At 41.7% G+C, this 23,784-nt stretch overlaps 1 protein-coding gene across 1 annotated transcript in view; it reads left to right on the top strand.

The window, feature by feature from the left end:
- Positions 1-9,851: 9,851 nt before the first annotated feature.
- The window catches only part of LOC142203390 (chloride anion exchanger-like), a 51,952-nt gene continuing 38,019 nt past the window's right edge, over positions 9,852-23,784 (top strand). Inside the window, exons 1-8 of the mRNA XM_075274068.1 lie at positions 9,852-10,063; positions 11,211-11,350; positions 13,661-13,771; positions 14,338-14,510; positions 14,782-14,946; positions 20,111-20,266; positions 21,804-21,886; positions 22,631-22,778. Coding sequence (XP_075130169.1) covers positions 9,852-10,063; positions 11,211-11,350; positions 13,661-13,771; positions 14,338-14,510; positions 14,782-14,946; positions 20,111-20,266; positions 21,804-21,886; positions 22,631-22,778 — 1,188 coding nt within the window. The remainder of the gene's footprint in view (positions 10,064-11,210; positions 11,351-13,660; positions 13,772-14,337; positions 14,511-14,781; positions 14,947-20,110; positions 20,267-21,803; positions 21,887-22,630; positions 22,779-23,784) is intronic.

Here is a 23,784-nt window from a genome sequence, read left to right as displayed (position 1 = left end):
AAAGCAATCAGTAAAAGTGTATATGTCACTCAAAAAGCCCAATGAAATCCCCCTTTTCCTACCACTGTTTGAGCACTGTTGCCAATGAATACAACTTGTAGTTCACCTTTATTCAGGACAAGCGCACTCAGTATTTCTTTGACTTCCCTATAGCTGCTTATCAGATATGGGCTGCATAACTACGTTTGTGCCATCCTAATGGATGGAGCGTGTGCTGGGCATGAATGATTTCTCTTAAGGAAAATGTTTGTTCTCGTACCGTGTTAGCCAGTGGGTATGAAATATAAAAAAACAAAAAAACTTGATAGTATTCAGTAGTTGATACCTTTTTAATGGCTAACTAATAAAGATGACAGATTGCAACGTTTCAGAACACTCTGTCATCATTATTAGTTAGCCATTAAAAAGGTATCAACTACTGAAGACTATCAAGTTTTTTTTGTTTTTTTTTATATATTTCTCTTAGGAAGAATGAACAGTTAGGAAGCACAGAGCAAGGTACACCTGGGAAATGTAGTTTTCCCTAATAAGCAGATAGTTACATGCTTTATAGTAAGGACCGCCACTCTAGCAATTGCAAGCTTGAAAATGTAATCTTGCTAATGTAATCTTGCTATTGGGGGTGCAGATCTTGAGAGAGCACATAGTAGGTGGGTGAAGTCACAGGTTCTGTGCAGATAGTTGGTTTGCATGGTTGTCCAAGTTATCTAGAGGGTCGAAGGGAGAGGAGAAAAACAAACAGCACATATCTGTGGGAGTCCTGCGCACCTGTATGTCAACTTTTTCAAGTCTGTTAACCCAAGCGGCGGCCAAGATAGTTTGCACATGCGTGGTCTGTGACGAGGCCCATGTATGTGCGATTGTAACTCAATTTGACTGGCTGTTGAAGCGTACTAATGTGTGATAGATAGGAAAAACTATATCGCAGGCGTCAACTGTAAATCAGCGCCTGTGCTCCTACTGAACTGCATAGCAGGATATGTTTGTAGCTCAGCTATTGCAATTGAGACTACGTATTGGGGTGTCTACCAAGAGAATCTCCTAGGGATATGTCAAAGAATAAATAGAGATAAAAAAAAATGTATATATAGAAATAATCACTAATAAAAATCCCGTTTCAAGATCATATGTACCCAATATTTTGGGGGTTCGCCATCTACGATCTATTATTATACTCTAGGGTCTTTTCAGACCCCAGAGTACAATGATCAGAGGCCCAGTGTTGCTTACCTCTCCTGGGCTCCAGTTTGACTGCCTGCTGTTTTTGGCCCCCTTTAAAGGGGCTCTATCATTGGGAAAAGTCATTTTTAGCTAAGCACATACTTGCATAGCCTTTAGAAAGTCTATTCCACACCTACCTTTTGTATGTAAATTGCCTCAGTAGTTTTTTAATAAGTCTGTTTTATTCATATGCTAATTAGCCTTCTATGTGCACTGCGAAAGTGTCTGTGATCAGAGTCTGTTCTATGTGTATGAGAGCAGAGAGGCTGCTGTGCTGATGACTCATCTCTCTGCTCTCACACACATAGAACAGACTCTGATCATAGACACTTCTGGAGTGCACAGAGAAGGCTAATTAGCATATGAATAAAAATGGACTTCTTCAAAAACTACATTTACATACAAAAAGTACATGTGGAATAACCTTTCTAAAGGCAATACAAGTATGTGCTTAGTTAGAAATGACTTTTCCCAATGATAGAGCCCCTTTAATGATATCACAGAAATGGGTTACACTGGCATCATTATGCGTCATGATGTCAGCCTGACCCACCTGACATCTATGACATCACTAAAGAGGTCCCAAGACATCAGAGAGTTGTGCCAGAGCCCAGAAGAGGTAAGTAGCACTGTTTTTTTATGTTTGCTAACCTCCCCTGGACCTCCGATCATTATACTATAGGGCAGTGATGGCGAACCTATGGCACGCGTGCCAGAGAGGGCACGCAGAGCCCTCCATGCTGGCACGCGTGCGGTCGCCCGGATCGCTCACCAACAGGGAATCCGGTACAGGATTCCCCGTTGATGAGCGATCACTGCCTTCAGTTGTATGTGCAAATGCACATACAGCTGAAAGCTGTCAGGGTAGGCCGCGGATCGCGCGACCGCGGCCTACACTGGCTGCAGAGTTTGACCTCTGCCCCGACGCGGGCGCGATGACGTAATCAGCGCCGCCAGTGACAAGAAGGTGGATGCCGGCGGCTCTTCAGGGGTGAGTATGAGAGTGGCTCACTGTGTATATGATGTTGGGGGGAGCGCTTATAATACTTGGTGGGGTGTATGATACTGGGGGGAGTGTATAATACTGGGGGGGCTTATAATACTGGGTGGGGTGTATAATACTGGGGGGAGTGTATAATACTGGGGGGGAGTGTATAATACTGAGGGGGCTTATAATACTGGGGGGAGTGTATAATACTGGGGGGGCTTATAATACTGGGTGGGGTGTATAATACTGGGGGGAGTGTATAATACTGGGGGGAGTGTATAATACTGAGGGGGCTTATAATACTGGGGGGAGTGTATAATACTGGGGGGGCTTATAATACTGGGGTGGCTTATAATACTGGGGGGTGTACTAAAGAGCATATAATACTGGGGGGGGGGCTATTTATAAGCACACAATACTGTGTGTGGATGCCACTGTGGAGCATATAATCCTGTGGGGGGGGGACACCTACTGCGGAGCATATAACACTGGGGGGCTACTGTGGTACTGTGGAGAATATAATATTGTGTGGTGGGCCCACTGCAGAGCATATAATACTGTCTGGGGTCCCCTCACTATTTATATCACACAGTATCTGTTTTATAGCAGACGTGATATTAGTACAGGATGTAAGAATATTACACGGTAACTATAAAACAGATCCTGTGCGATGTAAATAGTGAAAATTAATTGTTCAAAGTACCAAATGCCGAGACCTTTACATTTCAGTACAACGTTGTTTGTATTATTGAAAGCTCTGTAAAGCCCCACATGACTGTAATTTTTGGTCAGTAACTGTCCGCAATTGTGGATCCGCATAGTATTAAGTCTATATTGTCGTGTTGGCACTCCGTGAAAATTTTGTGGGTTTTGGGTTGCAGTTTGGGCACTCGGTCTCTAAAAGGTTCGCCATCACTGCTATAGGGTCTGAACAGACCCCAGAATATAATAATAGCAGTTCAGACATATTTGGTCAAAACACATGCCTTTTCTCCACTCCAATAATATTTATTCCGTGCCTCTACCACTATGGCTATGGGGAGAGGCAAACCACCACTTCTCCAATAGTGCACACTTTCTCCCTCTATGAGGCTGACAGCAATTTCTTCCCTATCTCCACCCCTTAGACTCGCCAGTGATTGACAAGGGATAAGCCAAGTCCCTTCAAACTGAAGGGGAGCCAGACCACAGTGGAAGGATATATAGAATACAAAATACATATAAAACAATATATACAAACTGTATATAAACACAGTGGCATATAACACAATAAGCACATTATGCTGAGCACCATCATAACTTTAGATAGTCCAATAGATGCACCATTTGCTTTAAAAAGTTGTGTGTATTAGGCTCTGTTCCCATGGAGTAACGCGCCGTGCATTCAGACACGTGTCAGAGTGTGAGCGCTCAAAACAGATCCCATTCACTTCAATGTGTGCCGGCTCACGCACGCTACACATTAAAATCAATGGGTTAAAAAGCCTCCCATTGACTTTAATGTGTAGCGCCTGTAAGCCGGCACACATTGAAGAGAATGGGATCTGTTTTGAACGCTCACACTCTGACACGTGTATACGTGTCTGAATGCGCGACGCGTTACTCTGTGGGAACGGAGCCTTAATATGAAAATGAAGCACAAGTGCAATGGGAGCATACCCGAGCCTCCGAGGGCTCTGTATTCAGGTGTGAGAACCTGAGGCTCTTGCATGCCCCTATTGGACTTGAGTTTCATTTGCACAGTTATAAAATGGCTTTTTCAACAAAATGGTGCTCCTCATGAGGGTGCTCCACATAATATACAATGCACTGTGAATTATTTCATATTGAGTTTCCTAGTGACAGACTCCCCTTGAAGGGTTTTTCGGGCAAAATTTACTTGTTAAAAACAAGGTTGGTTAGTGCTATTAATGGGTTAATAAGTACATCCATATAACTTTAGCAGTGTTTTTAGTGATTTCTGGGTTTTTCTGGGAAAGCCTAGCATCTTCTGCATTTGTTTACAAGGTGTAGCTTCCTTCTGCAATGCATTCTAGTAGTTGTAAGCTCTCACACTATCTCCCTGTCACTCCTTCCCCCCTCCCTGTCTCCTTAGCTATTCCTCCCACTGCTAATCCTTCCCAATTCACTCTGCCTAATCCCTATTACACTTTACCTGTCTTCCATCTGTGGGGCACGCGCAGCACTGTGCTGTAACCTTCAATACATCTCTATTGTGTAGGCTCCCAGCTTGCACAATAGAGATGTACTGTCAGCTTCAGCTCTAAGCCAGGACTCTGACTTTTTTCTTTTTTTTTTTTTTTAATGTAGATTGTGAGCCCCATAGATGGCTCACAATGCACATTTTTCCCTATCAGTATGTCTTTGGAGTATGGGAGGAAATCCCCGCAAACACAGGTAGAACATACAAACTCCTTACAGATGTCCTTAGCAGAATTCAAACCCAGGAATCCAGCACTGCAAGGCTGCAGTGCTAACCACTGAGCCACTACATTGCCCCAGGACTCTGACTCTGTTGTACATGTGTGTGCCAATGTTAAGGAAGGAGGAGGAGTCGTTCCCCAGAGTAGGAAGCCTAGACAGGAAGAAGATAGATAAGTATGCTGGAAAGGATGGGGGAGGAGTAGCAGTGACGATTAGAGATGAGCGAACAGTGTTCTATCGAACACATGTTCGATCGGATATCAGGGTGTTCGCCATGTTCGAATCGAATCGAACACCACGTGGTAAAGTGCGCCAAAATTCGATTCCCCTCCCACCTTCCCTGGCGCCTTTTTTGCACCAATAACAGCGCAGGGGAGGTGGGACAGGAACTACGACACCGGGGGCATTGAAAAAAATTGGAAAAAGTCATTGGCTGCCGAAATCAGGTGACCTCCATTTTAGACGAATAGTGGATTTCAAATCCGGGTCATATGAGAATGTGAACTTTGTGACTATGAGACAGGGATAGCTGTACAGGCAGGGATAGCTAGGGATAACCTTTATTTAGGGGGGAATGTTATAAAAAATAACTTTTTGGGGCTCTATCGGGTGTGTAATTGTGATTTTTGTGAGATAAACTTTTTCCCATAGGGATGCATTGGCCAGCGCTGATTGGCCGAATTCCGTACTCTGGCCAATCAGTGCTGGCCAATGCATTCTATTAGCTTGATGAAGCAGAGTGTGCACAAGGGTTCAAGCGCACCCTCGGCTCTGATGTAGCAGAGCCGAGGCTGCACAAGGGTTCAAGCGCACCCTCGGCTCTGATGTAGGAGAGCCGAGGGTGCACTTGAACCCTTGTGCACCCTCAGCTCTGCTACATCAGAGCCGAGGGTGCGCTTGAACCCTTGTGCACACTCTGCTTCATCAAGCTAATAGAATGCATTGGCCAGCGCTGATTGGCCAATGTATTCTATTAGCCTGATGAAGTAGAGCTGAATGTGTGTGCTAAGCACACACATTCAGCTCTACTTCATCGGGCTAATAGAATGCATTGGCCAGCGCTGATTGGCCAGAGTACGGAACTCGACCAATCAGCGCTGGCTCTGCTGGAGGAGGCGGAGTCTAAGATCGCTCCACACCAGTCTCCATTCAGGTCCGACCTTAGACTCCGCCTCCTCCGGCAGAGCCAGCGCTGATTGGCCGAAGGCTGGCCAATGCATTCCTATGCGAATGCAGAGACTTAGCAGTGCTGAGTCAGTTTTGCTCAACTACACATCTGATGCACACTCGGCACTGCTACATCAGATGTAGCAATCTGATGTAGCAGAGCCGAGGGTGCACTAGAACCCCTGTGCAAACTCAGTTCACGCTAATAGAATGCATTGGCCAGCGCTGATTGGCCAATGCATTCTATTAGCCCGATGAAGTAGAGCTGAATGTGTGTGCTAAGCACACTCATTCAGCACTGCTTCATCACGCCAATACAATGCATTAGCCAGTGCTGATTGGCCAGAGTACGGAATTCGGCCAATCAGCGCTGGCTCTGCTGGAGGAGGCGGAGTCTAAGGTCGGACCTGAATGGAGACTGGTGTGGAGCGATCTTAGACTCCGCCTCCTCCAGCAGAGCCAGCGCTGATTGGTCGAGTTCCGTACTCTGGCCAATCAGCGCTGGCCAATGCATTCTATTAGCCCGATGAAGTAGAGCTGAATGTGTGTGCTAAGCACACACATTCAGCACTGCTTCATCACGCCAATACAATGCATTAGCCAGTGCTGATTGGCCAGAGTACGGAATTCGGCCAATCAGCGCTGGCTCTGCTGGAGGAGGCGGAGTCTAAGATCGCTCCACACCAGTCTCCATTCAGGTCCGACCTTAGACTCCGCCTCCTCCAGCAGAGCCAGCGCTGATTGGCCGAATTCCGTACTCTGGCCAATCAGCACTGGCTAATGCATTGTATTGGCGTGATGAAGCAGTGCTGAATGTGTGTGCTTAGCACACACATTCAGCTCTACTTCATCGGGCTAATAGAATGCATTGGCCAGCGCTGATTGGCCGAATTCCGTACTCTGGCCAATCAGCACTGGCTAATGCATTGTATTGGCGTGATGAAGCAGTGCTGAATGAGTGTGCTTAGCACACACATTCAGCTCTACTTCATCGGGCTAATAGAATGCATTGGCCAATCAGCGCTGGCCAATGCATTCTATTAGCGTGAACTGAGTTTGCACAGGGGTTCTAGTGCACCCTCGGCTCTGCTACATCAGATTGCTACATCTGATGTAGCAGTGCCGAGTGTGCATCAGATGTGTAGTTGAGCAAAACTGACTCAGCACTGCTAAGTCTGCATTCGCATAGGAATGCATTGGCCAGCCTTCGGCCAATCAGCGCTGGCTCTGCCGGAGGAGGCGGAGTCTAAGGTCGGACCTGAATGGAGACTGGTGTGGAGCGATCTTAGACTCCGCCTCCTCCAGCAGAGCCAGCGCTGATTGGCCGAATTCCGTACTCTGGCCAATCAGCACTGGCTAATGCATTGTATTGGCATGATGAAGCAGTGCTGAATGTGTGTGCTTAGCACACACATTCTGCTCTACTTCATCGGGCTAATAGAATGCATTGGCCAATCAGCGCTGGCCAATGCATTCTATTAGCGTGAACTGAGTTTGCACAGGGGTTCTAGTGCACCCTCGGCTCTGCTACATCAGATTGCTACATCTGATGTAGCAGTGCCGAGTGTGCATCAGATGTGTAGTTGAGCAAAACTGACTCAGCACTGCTAAGTCTGCATTCGCATAGGAATGCATTGGCCAGCCTTCGGCCAATCAGCGCTGGCTCTGCCGGAGGAGGCGGAGTCTAAGGTCGGACCTGAATGGAGACTGGTGTGGAGCGATCTTAGACTCCGCCTCCTCCAGCAGAGCCAGCGCTGATTGGCCGAATTCCGTACTCTGGCCAATCAGCACTGGCTAATGCATTGTATTGGCGTGATGAAGCAGTGCTGAATGTGTGTGCTTAGCACACACATTCAGCTCTACTTCATCGGGCTAATAGAATGCATTGGCCAGCGCTGATTGGCCAGAGTACGGAATTCGGCCAATCAGCGCTGGCTCTGCTGGAGGAGGCGGAGTCTAAGATCGCTCCACACCAGTCTCCATTCAGGTCCGACCTTAGACTCCGCCTCCTCCAGCAGAGCCAGCGCTGATTGGCCGAATTCCGTACTCTGGCCAATCAGCACTGGCTAATGCATTGTATTGGCGTGATGAAGCAGTGCTGAATGTGTGTGCTTAGCACACACATTCAGCTCTACTTCATCGGGCTAATAGAATGCATTGGCCAATCAGCGCTGGCCAATGCATTCTATTAGCGTGAACTGAGTTTGCACAGGGGTTCTAGTGCACCCTCGGCTCTGCTACATCAGATTGCTACATCTGATGTAGCAGTGCCGAGTGTGCATCAGATGTGTAGTTGAGCAAAACTGACTCAGCACTGCTAAGTCTGCATTCGCATAGGAATGCATTGGCCAGCCTTCGGCCAATCAGCGCTGGCTCTGCCGGAGGAGGCGGAGTCTAAGGTCGGACCTGAATGGAGACTGGTGTGGAGCGATCTTAGACTCCGCCTCCTCCAGCAGAGCCAGCGCTGATTGGTCGAGTTCCGTACTCTGGCCAATCAGCACTGGCCAATGCATTTCTATGGGGAAAAGTTAGCTTGCGAAAATCGCAAACTGACAGGGATTTCCATGAAATAAAGTGACTTTTATGCCCCCAGACATGCTTCCCCTGCTGTCCCAGTGTCATTCCAGGGTGTTGGTATCATTTCCTGGGGTGTCATAGTGGACTTGGTGACCCTCCAGACACGAATTTGGGTTTCCCCCTTAACGAGTTTATGTTCCCCATAGACTATAATGGGGTTCGAAACCCATTCGAACACTCGAACAGTGAGCGGCTGTTCGAATCAAATTTCGAACCTCGAACATTTTAGTGTTCGCTCATCTCTAGTGACGATCCGTTTCCGGAAATGGGGAAACAGATTGTCACCAGATAATCAGAAAATGTCCCTGGTGCAGTCACATGACCACCCCAGGTATATGGGTAAATATACATTTTTTGATTAATAATGTAATTTAGAAACTAGGAGGGGAGGGTGTTTATATTAGTGTAGGGTTTTATAGTTATACCGGACAACCCCTTTAAGTGTTCTCATACACTGTTCCTAACTCTCAGAACTGGTGTACCTTAAATATTGAGCAATTTTCATGGTAAACTGTATACATTGTATTCAAATCTGTATCATGAATGTAATATATTACTATAGTCAAAGACTTGAAAAAAGATGTTTTAAGTTGTATACATCACATAATTTTCTAATAAATACACTTATGATCGCAGGTTTGCCCATTCAAAGGTCAACCAAACTTTCTTGTAGGTTGAACAGATTAGTAAATCAATACCCTTAAGAAAATATGGTAACACCTCTAAATATCTGGGGCCATATATGAAATGCTTACTGACAGACAAAAAGCACACCTTTACTAGGACGACTGATATGCAGACATCACTTGTATTAAAAGAAAGGTAAGAAGATTATATTATAGGTATTAAATATATTATAATAGTAAAGTATTCAGTGTTCATACATTATAATTTATATCTTAATTCAAACATGTTTCTACTATCCATCTAACACAAATGTACAATACTAGAGATATTCCACATTGATCACAATATGAGAATGGTGATGGTAATAATATTAGCTATACATCACTAAAGTTAACTTTAAGCTATTCCTTATAAAATGCCACTTGGAAGATATCTACAATACTAAAAATGTATTAAGAAAAAAATAATACATGGGCTACATGCATATATGCTCTGGTCTACCAGAGATGTGGATACTCTTTCCTTATTAGAGATCCTTAAGAGGATATATACGCAGTAGATCAGCCGCCAGAGGCTTGTTGGTACTTAATCTACTGTGTTGTACATCAGCAAATGGGATGAGTATGAAATTCATTTCTTTTCCACCTGGGTAGTAATGGGGCAAACAGAAAATCAGCAGCAGACATGTCAGGTAGATGTACCCTAAGTGGGCTCCAGTTTTTATTAACTCATTAAACCAGACAGCAAAGTGATATGTCAATAATTCAAAATTACACTTTTACTACATCATGTATGAACCATAATATTTATCTGCCTTAACGTTCTTCATTTTAATCCAGATCGTGAAATGTTCAACTATAGGACCATACTAAATAAGTTCAGGAAAGGTAAAGGAAATGAAAATCCAGATGAACCTCCAGTAGAAAAAGTTAAGATTCCTTTGGAAAATAAATATTTAGTGGCAAGACCCATCTACTCGGAGGACGCATTTAGTTCTGAAAATGAAATAGTGCAAAGACATCACACCAGTATATTGGATCATCTAAAAAGGACTTGTGGGTAAGTTGTGTTTGGATTATACAGATACGTATGGTCATTTAACATCATGGAAGAAGCAAGTCAACTGAAGATAATAAGCTTATCATTACTTTATCATCTAAGTGTGAGGATTCCAGTATTCTCCTGAGTTAGAAATTGTCCATTTTTCCTGTTTTTCTCCTGTGTGTTAGCTCCTTTGGCTATATTAATAAACATTAACCCTGTAAGGACGCTGGAAGTACTTTCATCTGGCACTATTTATGGGTACATATAATGTTTTGATTAGCTTTTATTCAAGTTTTGGGGGTCCATGTGAAAGATCCCACAATTCTAGCATTATTTTTTGCATTTTGTTTTGTGGGGGTTCACTCTTCATTAAAAATGACATGGCAACTTTGTCCAGCAAGTCATTACAGTTAGAGCAATACCATGTTTATTAATTGGTTTTATTATGTTTCACTGCTTTTACTAAATAAATTGTCACTTTTCAAAAATGGATGATTTGTCTGGGATTATCGCATATTGTGGTATGTTTTTTGGGTTTTTTTTATGCCATTCACTGTATGGGATAAATAATACTATTTATTATATATCATTATTTATATATATTATTATTATTTATTCTATATCATTATATGCAAGAGGGGATACCTATTATGTTTGTTTACATTATTACTTTGTTTATATTATGCATTTTTATTTCTTGTCCCACAAGGGAATTTGAAGGAGGGATTTCCTGTTCCCCAGTGCAATGTACTGCAATACATTGGAATATAGTACATCACACATAGCATCCTTATGTGCAATTGATTGGTCTCCTGGCTGCCATTACAACACCTCAGATCCTGCAATCTGATGATGGGGAATCTGATCACTGATCACTGAGAATTAAGCTGGCTAAGTCAGAATATTTTCAGCTAGGGCCATATCTTTTGCAAGGAACAGATTTTAAAAATAAAACCGTCACATTGATCAGGATCACATGAAAAGGTTTATGGCATTTAGAATTTTGCACTTGGAGACAGATCCTCTTTAAAAACAGAAAAAGCAGATCATTTTGGCTCAGGGTAACTTTAAGTGTTTATTATGTAAAACCTTTACGCATTAGTTCACATGATGCAACTGAGGTAAAACGAAATAGTAAAAAAATGTTTCTTTTCTATCACAGCTGCTCTGCTCAGAAAGCAAAGAGAATTGCCTTTACCTTCTTCCCAATTGCATCATGGCTTCCTCCATATGCGTTCAAAGAGTGGATTCTCAGTGACATCATTTCTGGGTTCACAACTGGACTTGTAGCAGTTTTACAAGGTGACTTTACTGTTCACTTTTTTATGAAATGGGTTCTCCAGTCTCAGTCTGCATGACCTAGTTTATGTCATAGTATTGAGGAGAACCATGTGTGCATGGTATGTGTGTAGGAAAAAACGGAAATGCAAAAATGAAAACTGTTTTGGTTCTGAAGGGGTTAAGTCAGTGAAACAGATTTGTGGTCAAAATGCTCACTATACTCCTTGATAAATCACTTGAGGAATGTAGTTTCACAAATGGGATCACTTTACTGGTACTTTACGGACATGGCGGCAAAATCTATTCCAGCAAAATGTGCCTTCCAGAATCTAAGCAGCGCTCTTTCCTGCCCAAGCCCCACCATGTAACCATTCAACAGTTTACGACAACATATGGGATATTGCAATGTTCAGGAGAAGTTGTGTGTTCTCAGTTAACCCCTTGTGAAATGATTAGCACTAAATCAACACTTTATTGGAAAAAGAAAGTAATTATTAATTTTCAGAACTTGATAATAATAAACTCTGTGAAACATCTGTGGGGTCAAAATGCTCACTAATCCTCGAAAAATTCCTTGTCGGGTATAGTTTTCAAAATGCTGTCACTTTTGTTGGGGGGTAAATTGCACCAAAACTTTAATGATTCTGCAAATGAGACACAGTACCTGAAAACTAATCCTGCAAAATCTGCTCTTGAAAAGCCCAGGGGCACTCCTTCCCTATGGCATTCTGCCATGTGCCCATGCACCTGTTTATATCACACATTGGGTAGAAATTACATAACAAATTGTGTGATGCATTTTTTTCCTTTATCCCTTGTGAATGTGTACATTTTAGGGTAAATTAAATTATTGGAAAAAAAAATGTAAATTTCACCTGCATATTGTTTTAATTCCGTGAAATGGTTAAAGTGTTAACAGACATCTCAAATCTATTTTTGAATTATTTCAGGGGAGCAGTTTGGAAGTGGGTTGATTTATGAGGGCTTCTAATATATAGGGCTTAAACCTTTTCCCGACATCTGCCGTAATAGTACAGCAGATGTCGGGTCTTTAAAGATGGCGGCCATCCTACTGCAGTGCAACCGCTATAACAACTGGGTCTCCACTGATTTTGTTCGCGGGCATTGCAGGGCAGTATTCCCCCCATTTAGACTCTTGATGCTACTTGTGTTACCCATTGTAAAAATTACTTCCCAAGGTCCTATTGGACACTTGTAAGAAGACAGCTATTCCTAGGTTTCTCTTGGACACTCTCAAGAATGCAATTATTCCTAGGTCTACTATATGGACACTTGTTACACCAGTACAGTTACAATCTTTCTTTGATCTGATGCTATATTCCAACACTGGCGCACTATAGACAGAAATAATAATACACCACAGATGAACATATTTGGAATTTAGCATTGAATTCCCTATCACCCACCTGACCTACCAACCAGAGATGGACAATTCTTTTGGTGAAAAAAGAAATGATTCTTGCCATGTGTGCACTTCAGCTTTATCAATCTCAGCTAGAAGTCGCCAGTTTCTCTGTTTAATAAAAAACTTAAGATGTTATAGTTAGAAAAGGGGAGATGGCTGCTAACTAGACAACTCAGGCACAAAGCTTATCAGCATTTCATTAGAAGACATTCCATAGAAGAAATCACATAATTTCTGGAAAGTCACAATATTCATTTGTTTCAATTACCCAAAGCACAGACAATTCACAGTATACAGAAATATTGTTTCACTGAATGTAAAATGGACACAGCAATTTCACACATACCTCAGCAAAAAACTACAACCAGATGTTGGCACTATTAGCTGATGACTGTGATATACATGCTATAATAGATGGGAGCTAAGATAATTCCAAAAGTGGCCGTTTAGCCACTTGACACAATCTATAGCCATAAAAATGAGTAGTGACAAAGACAGGTTGTAAGGTCGGACACTGTTTACAATATCCTGTGTATAAAAGGAACCCATTTATAAGGACTTGGTCAGGCCGCTGATTCTAACAAGAATTCATGTGATATATTTTAATTGTCAGGTAAATATGTAACCAGCTCTAGTTACCCCTTGAATCAGGTGATGGTCATGGATTACCATAGTAGAAGCCATGCCACATACAACTGTTAGACTAGATTAGATTCGGTCCAGTTAAAATAGTGGTTACCCGCAGTGCTTTTCTGTCCGCAATTTTGAAGCAGAGAGGGAACAGAATCATAGCACAGGAGCCAACGTTGGTGTGAACCCAGCCTTAGACAATCATACTGCTTCTTTACATTTATGTGTTTCTTGCAGTTTATTTCCTTTATTATACTCTTGTTGTTGTGTTTCAGGTTTGGCATATGCTCTCCTAACTAATGTTCCGCCAGGATATGGACTATATGCAGCTTTTTTTCCTGTTGTTGTCTACTTTTTCTTTGGAACATCTAAACATATATCTGCTGGTGAGCAAGAATACAATATTTGTATTTTCTATATTTATATTAAAAGAAAAACATTGTCAAAAAGACAGGATCACCATAAAATTAATATTTTATTAGAATATAATATAAAACCAATATGATGTAGACTAATATAATGACAGGTAGTAAAAAGGAAGACCAATGCGACCAAATGTTAACCAGTATGTGGGAGGCACGATTTGTTTTTTAAAAAATCCATCCCCTGACGAAGCCATTAGGTGGCGAAACGTGCGTCGGGCGCACCAGTATTGTCGGTAGGCATGTTATTACTATTTATATGATATATAATGCTATAACTCTTGTGCTTGGCTTTCTTCACATTGTGTGTTTTATTGTACTTTACCTGTTGGGCATATTGATTCACTTTGGCAGCTATGCCAATGTTATTAACTAGCACCTGTTGTATTTCACCTTTTCTTACTTGGAGATGATTTTCAGCGTGTCATTTAGCCTTTTGCATTTTGTGTTGTATATTTATATTAAAGTCAAAGCATCATATATACTGTTTATCTATCTTTTATTCAGAAGCATGGGTTTGTGTTTTGTAGGTCCTTTTCCAGTTACCTGCTTGATGGTTGGCTCGGTAGTAACTAATCTCGCTACTGGTGCGGCCACAAGTGAAGGTAATTCCACCATAGGTAATGGCACTGATGAGACACTGCTGAATGAACAAAAAGTAATGGTTGCAGCATCTTTAACCTTTCTTGTTGGGATAGTTCAAGTGAGTAGTGTGGTATTTGTTATAAACTATAAAGCTGATTTCAGTGTTGGCATTAGGTTGCTGTCATAAGTGTGGTCAAGTCTCAGTAACGGAAAATGCATTACTGAAAATTGTTGTCCTGCTCTTTCTTGTACCTGTGGATTGAAACCACAGCAAGTATAAGTGCCGCATGGCAAATAGTAGTATCCGCATACAGTTATCTCTGCTCAACTACAAATGTGTAAAAGTGTCCTAATCTGCAAATTCTCCTGTTTTTTCTTCATTTATTCAGTTGATTCTAGGATTTCTGCAGTTTGGATTCATTGTCATATACTTATCAGAACCCCTAATTAATGGCTTCACCACCGCTGCTGCCATTGAAGTTGTTATATCACAGCTAAAGTATGTTTTCGGAATTAAAATTCCTGCATTTAATGGGCCACTTGCAAATTTCAGAGTAAGTACAGCCTGTATGGTATTTGACATTATACTTTAAATCTGCTATTTTCCAGTAGTCAATGCTGACACTGTGTATACCATTTTGATTGACAAATTAGTTATACACACAATACCACCAGGAAACCACCAGTACCATGTCTTGTACTCTGCTAAACCAAGCTCTTGAAGAACCACTGTAAAGAGAAACACTGTTCCCTTACATCCTACCAGCAGCACAATATGGGGTATTTCTGCTGCTTTGTGCTGGTATTTGTAATTTAAATAATTAGATATTACCCACCCTATGAGAGGACAGAGGAGACCTCCCCCCACCATGTTTTTCTGTCTTGTATGGTAGACCAGGTCTCTTTTGTCCTCCCTCCTTTTTTTCTTACTTAACCGTCTAGTCTTCTTTGTGGCTTTTAACAAGGACATAGCTGTAGCCAAACTTTCTTGCCATTGTGCCTGCTGATTATGGCTCCAACCTTCAAGAACCAATGGATAGGTGTGCAGTGTACCTTCAGAAAGTCTCACTCAGGTGCCTCTGCTCAAGTCACCATGGGTGTTGCATCCAGCAAGGTGGCAAACAAACTTCCCACAGATTTACACCAGCTGGAGAAAGATATATCGATTCTGGGGTCTCCAAGGACGTCATCCTGTCATTTATGAGGTCAGTCTCCCTCAGCAGATTTCTTGGCTGACGCTGCTCTCCAGCAAGTCAAGTTAGCCACAAAATCTATGGCCCTCACCACTATTGTACAAAGACCACTATAGATGAAACCCTGGCGGGTGGATAATGCCTCAAAATGTAATATTTGTTCCCTGCCCTTTGAGTCTGGGAAGCTCTTTGGCAAAGGGCCGTATGACATTATGGAGGGTCTTGCAGACAAAAACGGTAAGAGTCTTCCACAGTCTTTCCAGGGCAGATCCAGACAGACCAGGAGAGGAGGAAGCCCTTAACAGCCTCAAAAACCTAGGCCTTGCTTCCAGAGGAACTGTAGATTTCAGAGCAGAGTTTCTGGGTGAAAATTCTCCAAAGATATCAACAAGAAGAAGTTGGAATTTTTAACGCCATCAGTCTTCCTCATTCAGTCGACGATTTTCCTGGTGACCTGGAGAGAACTCATACAAGATCCTTTTGTGTGTCTTGTATGTAATATAATACTGCTATGCAGTTGATTTCTATCATCCTCCGCGAGACAGGTTTGTACAGACCCATTTACTATCTGCAAAAAAGCAGACAGTCCTCGAGGGATCCATCATAGAGTACCTTCAAGACCTGTCTTTCCCTGAGATGGTGGATACATCTGAAAGATGGGATGTCCATGGTCCAGCCAAGTTGGACTCTGTTGACAACCGATGCATCACTTTCAGGATGGGGAGCCCACTTGCACAAGATACAAGGGGACCTGGAATTTCCTAGAGAGGAACGTGTCATCCAACTGCAGAGAACTCAGAGCAGTTCACCTTGCACTCCTCCACTTTGCCCCACAACTCAATGGGAAGGCTGTATAGGTGCGGTCAAACAACATAACAACCATTTTTTTACCTGAACAAACAGGGAGACACCAGCTCCCAGTCACTCCTCAGAGAGATAGGATTAATATTCGTCTCAGCAGATAGGAATCTGACCCATCTGTCTGCTGTACAAATCAAAGGATCCCTGAACATAATTGCAGACTGGCTGAGTTTGGGTTTCACTGTTTCCAGGGAATGGTCTCTCAATCCGGAGATTTTCCATCAGATTACCCTGAGGTGGGGTCTTCCAAATATAGACCATATTGTGACCAGACTGAATGCTAAATTTTCTCCTTCAAACTTTGCTTTTGTTAAAGAATACTGCATTTGCAGCTTTTACAGCCTTGCAGACCTTTGGCATTCTAGCTGTTAATTTGCTGAGGTAATCTGGAGAAATTTCACCCCATGCTTCTAGAAGCCCCTCCGACAAGTTGGATTGGCTTGATGGGCTTTTTGCATACCATATGGTCAAGCTGCTCCCACAACAGCTCAATGGGGTTCAGAACTGGTGACTGCGCTGGCCACTCCATTACATATAGAATACCAGCTGCCTGCTTCTTCCCTAAATAGTTCTTGTATAATTTGGAGGTGTGATTTGGGTCATTGTCCTGTTGTAGGATGAAATTGGTTTCAATTAAGCGCTGTCACAGGGTATGGCATGGTGTTGCAAAATGGAGTGATAGCCTTCCTTATTCAAAATCCCTTTTAACTTGTACAAATCTCCCACTTTACCAGCACCAAAGGAACCCCAGACCATCACATTACCTCCACCATGCTTGACAGATGGCGTCAGGCTCTTCCAGCATCTTCTCAGTTGTTCTGCGTCTCACAAATGTTCTTCTGCGTGATCCAAACATCTCAAACTTCGATTCGTCTGTCCATAACACTTTTTTCCAATCTTCCTCTGTCCAATATCAAACCCAAAGCAATCTCAATACTAGATAAACAAAGATACCCGCAAAAACTCAAAGCACCAACCAAGTAACAATGTATAAATAACACAAAAAATTCTTTTGATTTTAAATCTAAATTTATTGTTACAAAAATGTTTTTAATTGTAAAAAATATTGGTATCAGGAAAACACAAACACATAAAAACATTTAAAAACACCAGATGTCAAACAACAAGAGTGGAGGTCGCACTGGACTGAGCAGCTCCAGCAGGTGTATAATCTGCTAGTGGTGTAGGCGATGAGAACAGCCACAATTAATGTGTGTATAGAGAGGCCCAGTATTTTGTATATATAAATGTAAATAGGCTCCTATTGCCCACAATATCACAAGATCAGGGCACTTAATTGAAAAATATCTGTAGCATTGCAAAGATCATACCCACATCACCACTATATAGTAAGAGCATATAAGGTAACAGAACCAATGTAAAGTTACACACACATGCCAATATTACATAAGCCAACCTACATAGGACAAAAAATGTGAAGCATATACATAAACCACTGCTCACCAGCTGCGACCTCCACTCTGAGCCCCGACGGACCGTTTCGCCCCTGCTTCTTCAGGGGGCTACAGAATGGAGGCAGGAGGGGAAGCTTTTATAGGGTACACAATAGTAATTAATGGCGCCATTAATTCATTCAGGTGCGACTCCCGCATCACAATGGTGCGAGAGCATCACATGACAATGCTTGAGCTAATCAAAACAGTAGGAGTGTCCGAAGGAGACACACATACAGCGTGTATAGAAGGGAAAACCACAGCCACCGCACATATAAACCAAGAGCAATATCTTATATACGCCTGTGTATAGCCACCAGAAAAAAAAAGTGAACTAGCCTACACCCCTACACCACTAGCAGATTATACACCTGCTGGAGCTGCTCAGTCCAGTGCGACCTCCACTCTTGTTGTTTGACATCTGGTGTTTTTAAATGTTTTTATGTGTTTGTGTTTTCCTGATACCAATATTTTTTACAATTAAAAACATTTTTGTAACAATAAATTTAGATTTAAAATCAAAAGAATATTTTGTGTTATTTATACATTGATACTTAGTTGGTGCTTCCTCTGTCCAATGTCTGCATTCTTTTGCCCATATTAATCTTTTCCTATTATTAGCCAGTCTCAGATGTGGCTTTTTCTTTGCCACTCTGCCCTGAAGGCCAGCATTCCGGAGTCACCTCTTCACTGTAGACGTTGACACTGGCATTTTGTGGGTACTATTTAATGAAGCTGCCAGTTGAGTTGAGGACTTGTGAGGCGTCGATTTCGCAAACTAGAGGCTCTAATGTACTTGTCTTGTTGCTCAGTTGTGCAGCGTGGCCTCCCACTTCTCTTTCTACTCTGGTTAGAGCCTGTTGTGCTGAAGGCGTTGTACACGCCATTGTAGGAAATCTTCCGTTTCTTGGCAATTTCTCGCATGGAATAGCCTTTATTTCTAAGAACAAGAATAGACTGTCGAGTTTCACATGTAAGTTCTCTTTTTCTGGCCATTTTGAGAGTTTAATTGAACCAACAAATGTAATGCTTCAGATTCTCAGCTAGCTCAAAGGAAGGTCAGTTTTATAGCTACTCTAACCAGCAAAACTGTTTTCAGCTGTGCTAACATACTTGCACAAGGGTTTTCAAGGGTTTTCTAAACATCCATTAGCCTTCTTACACAGTTAGCAAACACAATGTACCATTAGAACACTGGAGTGATGGTTGCTGGAAATGGGCCTCTATACACTTATGTAGATATTGCATTAAAAAGCAGATGTTTGCAGCTAGAATAGTCATTTACCACATTAACAATGTATAGAGTGTATTTCAGATTCATTTAATATTATCATCAATGAAAAAAACTGTGCTTGTCTTTCAAAAATAAGGAGATTTCTAAGTGACCCTAGACTTTTGAACGGTAGTGTATATCGTTTTATCAAGACAGACTTCAAGTGAGATTCCTTCCTGGTTTCAAGACTAAGGTGCCTTCCCAGGCTAATATTAAAGGGATTCTATCATTAGAATCTTGTTTTAGCTAAAGCCACATTATGAATAGCCTTAAGAAAAGCTATTTTTTCCCCTACCTTTTCCCTGTGCTGCTGTTCCTTAGATATCTCAGTTTTCATCCATATGCTAATTAGATTTCTCAAAGCATTGGGGGCGGTCCTCAGCGCTCAAACAGCACCTGGGGTGTCCCCAGTGCTGCCAGAAAACTATCCAGCGCCGCCTTCTTCTTGTTCTGCACCTCTGCCTCTTTTTTCCTGTTCGGCCACAGGAAAATGGCCGACTGCTTCCACTGCGCATGTCCGTCCACCATTTTCCTGTGGCCTCTCCCGTTCAGCCACAGGAAGATGGTGATGGACATGCCCAGTCGGCGCTTTTTGAAGAAGACGTGACAGGACAAGGAAGAAGATTGTCTAATAATGACAGCCTTTTGTCCGCCTTACAGGATATAGATGTTAATGGATTCTCTTGCGGATTCAGATGATGTATTATATTCCTCTGCAACGAAAAGGCTTATTTATCCTGCACACCTCTTTTTTTTTGTTTATGCCACCTCCTAATAAATAAATAATGAAAAAAGTCAGATATACTACAAAATGGTATCAATGAAAACTACAGCTCATCTCACAAAAAAAACAAACTCTAAATAAGCCTGTATGATGAGATAATCATGAAAAAAATAAGTTATACATGTGTTTTTGATATTGTTTTATTTGTTGCAGGTGCTACATGCTATATTTTCACAATTACGAACAAAAACGAATATTGCTTCCCTTATTATATCAATTGTTGTAATGGTTATTGTTTACATTGTGAAGGAGATCAATGACTATTTTAAAGCAAAAATGCCTGTACCTATCCCAATTGAAATCATTCTGGTAAGTTTCTTGTTTTTGTATTATTTTATAACAATGTAACAAGTAGTATTAAATGATCATATTAGGAATTTTCGGATGAACAAGCGAGAGGCAACATGAACACAAACTTCCATCTTTACAAAGTATGGCGGGATTTTATTAAGGGCCCATTCTCACGGAGTAAACACGTGTGTATTTTGGAAAAATACATGTGCAAAAAATACACATGTAAAAATAAGACTCCCATTGACTTCAATGACATGACACGTGTAAAAAAATGTCATTGAAGTCAATGGGAGTCTTATTTTTATACGTGTATTTTTTACACGTGTACTTTGCCAAAAGGAGCGCGCGTTTACTCCGTGTGAATGGACCCTAAGGCTGCTTTCACACAGCGTTAACACTCTGCTCATTCTGACACGTAAGCATGTTCAGAGTGAGCGGAGTTAAACAGAATCCCATTGACTTCACATTGAAGTCAATGGGAGGCTTTTTTACCTATTGCTTTCATTGTGATAAGCAGTCCATTCATTTCTATGGTGAGCGCTTGTATGCCGGCTCCCATAGAAAGCAATGGAATCTGTTTTAAACGCCGCTGATTCGGAATGTTTACACGTTCAGAATCAGCCATCGTATACTCTGTGTTAAGGGGCCCTTAGATTGGCCTTTACTACACCAGTCTTAATCAATCACCCAGCTGGCACAAGACAAGCCTGAATCTATGCCAGAAAACTAGTATTTTTTCCCCCATGTTTTAAAGAGTACCAGGCATATGGAGTGTCCACCGGATGACTCCATTCCATTTGCTTTCCAGTTGGCTCAGCTTGGTTGCCAGGTCTATCCTACACAAATAGCTGACAAGTTGCCACTAATATGGTTATCTGATGTGTTTCAGACATGCTATTTCATACAGTTAATGCTTGTTATACAAGAATGTATTTGTAATTAAGATCTGAGAGATCTTAGCTTTCTTATTAACAAGAAAATAATAATAAAAAATTTCCAAGTACTAAATCTGCATGACCTTGACAAATTGATGATTTCATAAACTGGCAAGACAGATTAGAGCGCAATGACATCTGCGTCATTTGATCTGTTCTTATGGTCCTCCATAGGACCATAGAAAAGTATAAACAATAATGCTGATCCATCTTGTCAGGTATTCATTTACAAAGAATAGCAGATGGTGGACCCACTGAGCCACCTAAACATCTTATCTTTAAGGGCATTGTCTAGATGGTCTGGTTTTCACTCTATAACCTCTAGGAGTAGTCCAGGTGTAGATGACAGCTGAACCAGATGCCAGAAAGACATCCATGCAAACTCCCAGAGGGTCAGGCAAGAGAGGGGTTAAGTATGGTGCTGTAAGGGAGGGTGTGCCTGCCAAAGTGGCAGGATCAGGTGCATCTGAAACAGAAGAGCGCTACATGAATATGCACAGACTGTAAGAAACCAAGGTGGCAGGGCCTGGTGGGAGTAGTAGCACAAAGGACTGTTCATGTTATAAATCATATTGCTCTTGTGTTCTGAATAATTGCAATGATTCGTTACTTTGCAGACAATAATTGGAACTGGAGTGTCCTATGCTTTTGATTTCCAGCACAGATTTGGTGTAAATATTGTTGGAACAATTCAGAGAGGGTAAGGCAATGTAATTACCTTTATAGGAAAGAACTGTTACACTTTCTAACACCGAGATACAAGCACAATACAGCTTAAGAGTCCATTCACACTGAAGAAAATGGTGGCAGAAAAAGGAACCCATTAAAGTCAATGGGAGGGGTTTTTTTTTCAGCGCTGAAATTCCACACCAAATTCCTCACCATTTTCCTCCGTGTGAATGGACCCTTAGAATTTCTGTTCATAGAGGTAGCTTGCCAAGGGTGTCAAGAGGTCAATAAGCTGGTCTGAAGTTAATAAGATCATATGTGATGAGTCAGCTCTTTTAGGCTAGGACTACACAGCACTTTTATAACTGCAGTAATGAGTAGCACATGTTACCATGTATTTCACCTGTACGACAGCCTTTAACCCATTCCTGACATCCGCCGTAATTGTATGACACATGTTGGATTTTAAATATGCCACCGGGTCTCTGCTGTATTATCTACTGATCACCGGCATTAAAGCCCTGATGCCTCGGTCAAAGCTGACTGAGGGGCCATTTTCCCGGCAGCTCATGGGAATAAAATATAAGGAATAAAAAATTTCTCCCCCCCCCCCCCCTTTCCATAGAATACATAAAAATAATTAAGTTAAAAAATAATTTCTGCACAATATAAATACTATAAAATACTGTATTTAATTCTAAATATAAATACTATGTACATATTTTTAGTAATATTGTAAAGTAATTATTATTAATAGTATTTATTATTTTAACAGTTTTCAGCCTCCTATTGCTCCAAGTGTAGCTGTGTTCCAAGCAAGCATAGCAAATTCTATCTCCACTGGTATCGTTGGCTTTGCAGTAGCATTTTCTGTGGCACAAGTGTATGCGGTGAAACATAATTATACCATTGATGGTAACCAGGTAATATTTTAATATATATTGTCAGGATCTGGGGGTGCTGGGTGGTTGGCAATGACATAGTCATTGGTTACAGTTACAAAGTTACAGTCCAAGTGTTGAGTTTTATTTACTCCAAACACACATGGGTTGATGCAGCACAAAAAAAAATACAAAATAAGCACCTGCCCGTCTGGGCTCTTACTAAACAGAAATTGGTTACCTCACCTAGTGTAAAGACAAGTTCAGATAGCAAGATCGTCTCCAACAGTAGCCACCTCCCTTGTGGCTTTCCAGCCAAGCTCTGTCATAGTCTGCTCTCCTAGCAGACCTCTTATGCCTCGCTAATGAGGACAATCCCAGACAGCTAGGTTTCTTCAGGAGTGTCCACAAGGTGTGGACTGGAGGGGATGAGAATGGCAAGTCCCACTACCAACCTACCTGCCATTTCCTAAAAATCCACCCACGTACACAGTACTTAAATAATTCTCAGCACACATAGTTGTCTGCTGAGAAACCAACTCTCTGGATTTTTATCATCTCGCCCATCTGAGCAATCCGGGTGAGATGTACATCCCTTCCAATATTATACCAACCATCGGCTTACAATGTAGGTGTATATACAGTATGTATGCTTTGTATGATTTGATAATACTTATTATTGTGTGTTAGCCGCAGTTGTGTCATTTCTATTCAAAGTGGAAGGAACTGCTGTAAGATTGACAGCTGCTCCCAGGATTTGTGTTGGGACATATTTGTACAACCGGTTTCATATTAGATGTTGGCTAGATCTCCCGGACCAACCCTCTATAATGTTAGGAGTCCCTGCATTCTTGTGGAACTTCTGTCTAGTACTGTAATCTTGTATTGGAGCTTTTAGAAAATCCATTAATGAACATGTGAAATAAGCTCCCAAATAAAGCTAACCAGCAAAAGTCACTTGAAAAACATGGTATTGCAAAAACAGTGTATATAAATGTGTGTTGTACTATTTCATGTCTTTCAAAATGTTATCAATTCATTCTGATTT

The sequence above is a fragment of the Leptodactylus fuscus genome, chromosome 5 (genome assembly GCF_031893055.1).
Source record: "Leptodactylus fuscus isolate aLepFus1 chromosome 5, aLepFus1.hap2, whole genome shotgun sequence".
Taxonomy (NCBI): Eukaryota; Metazoa; Chordata; class Amphibia; order Anura; family Leptodactylidae; genus Leptodactylus; species Leptodactylus fuscus.
The sequence above is the reverse complement of the archived record's forward strand: the minus strand, read 5'-3'. Positions and strand labels throughout refer to the sequence as shown.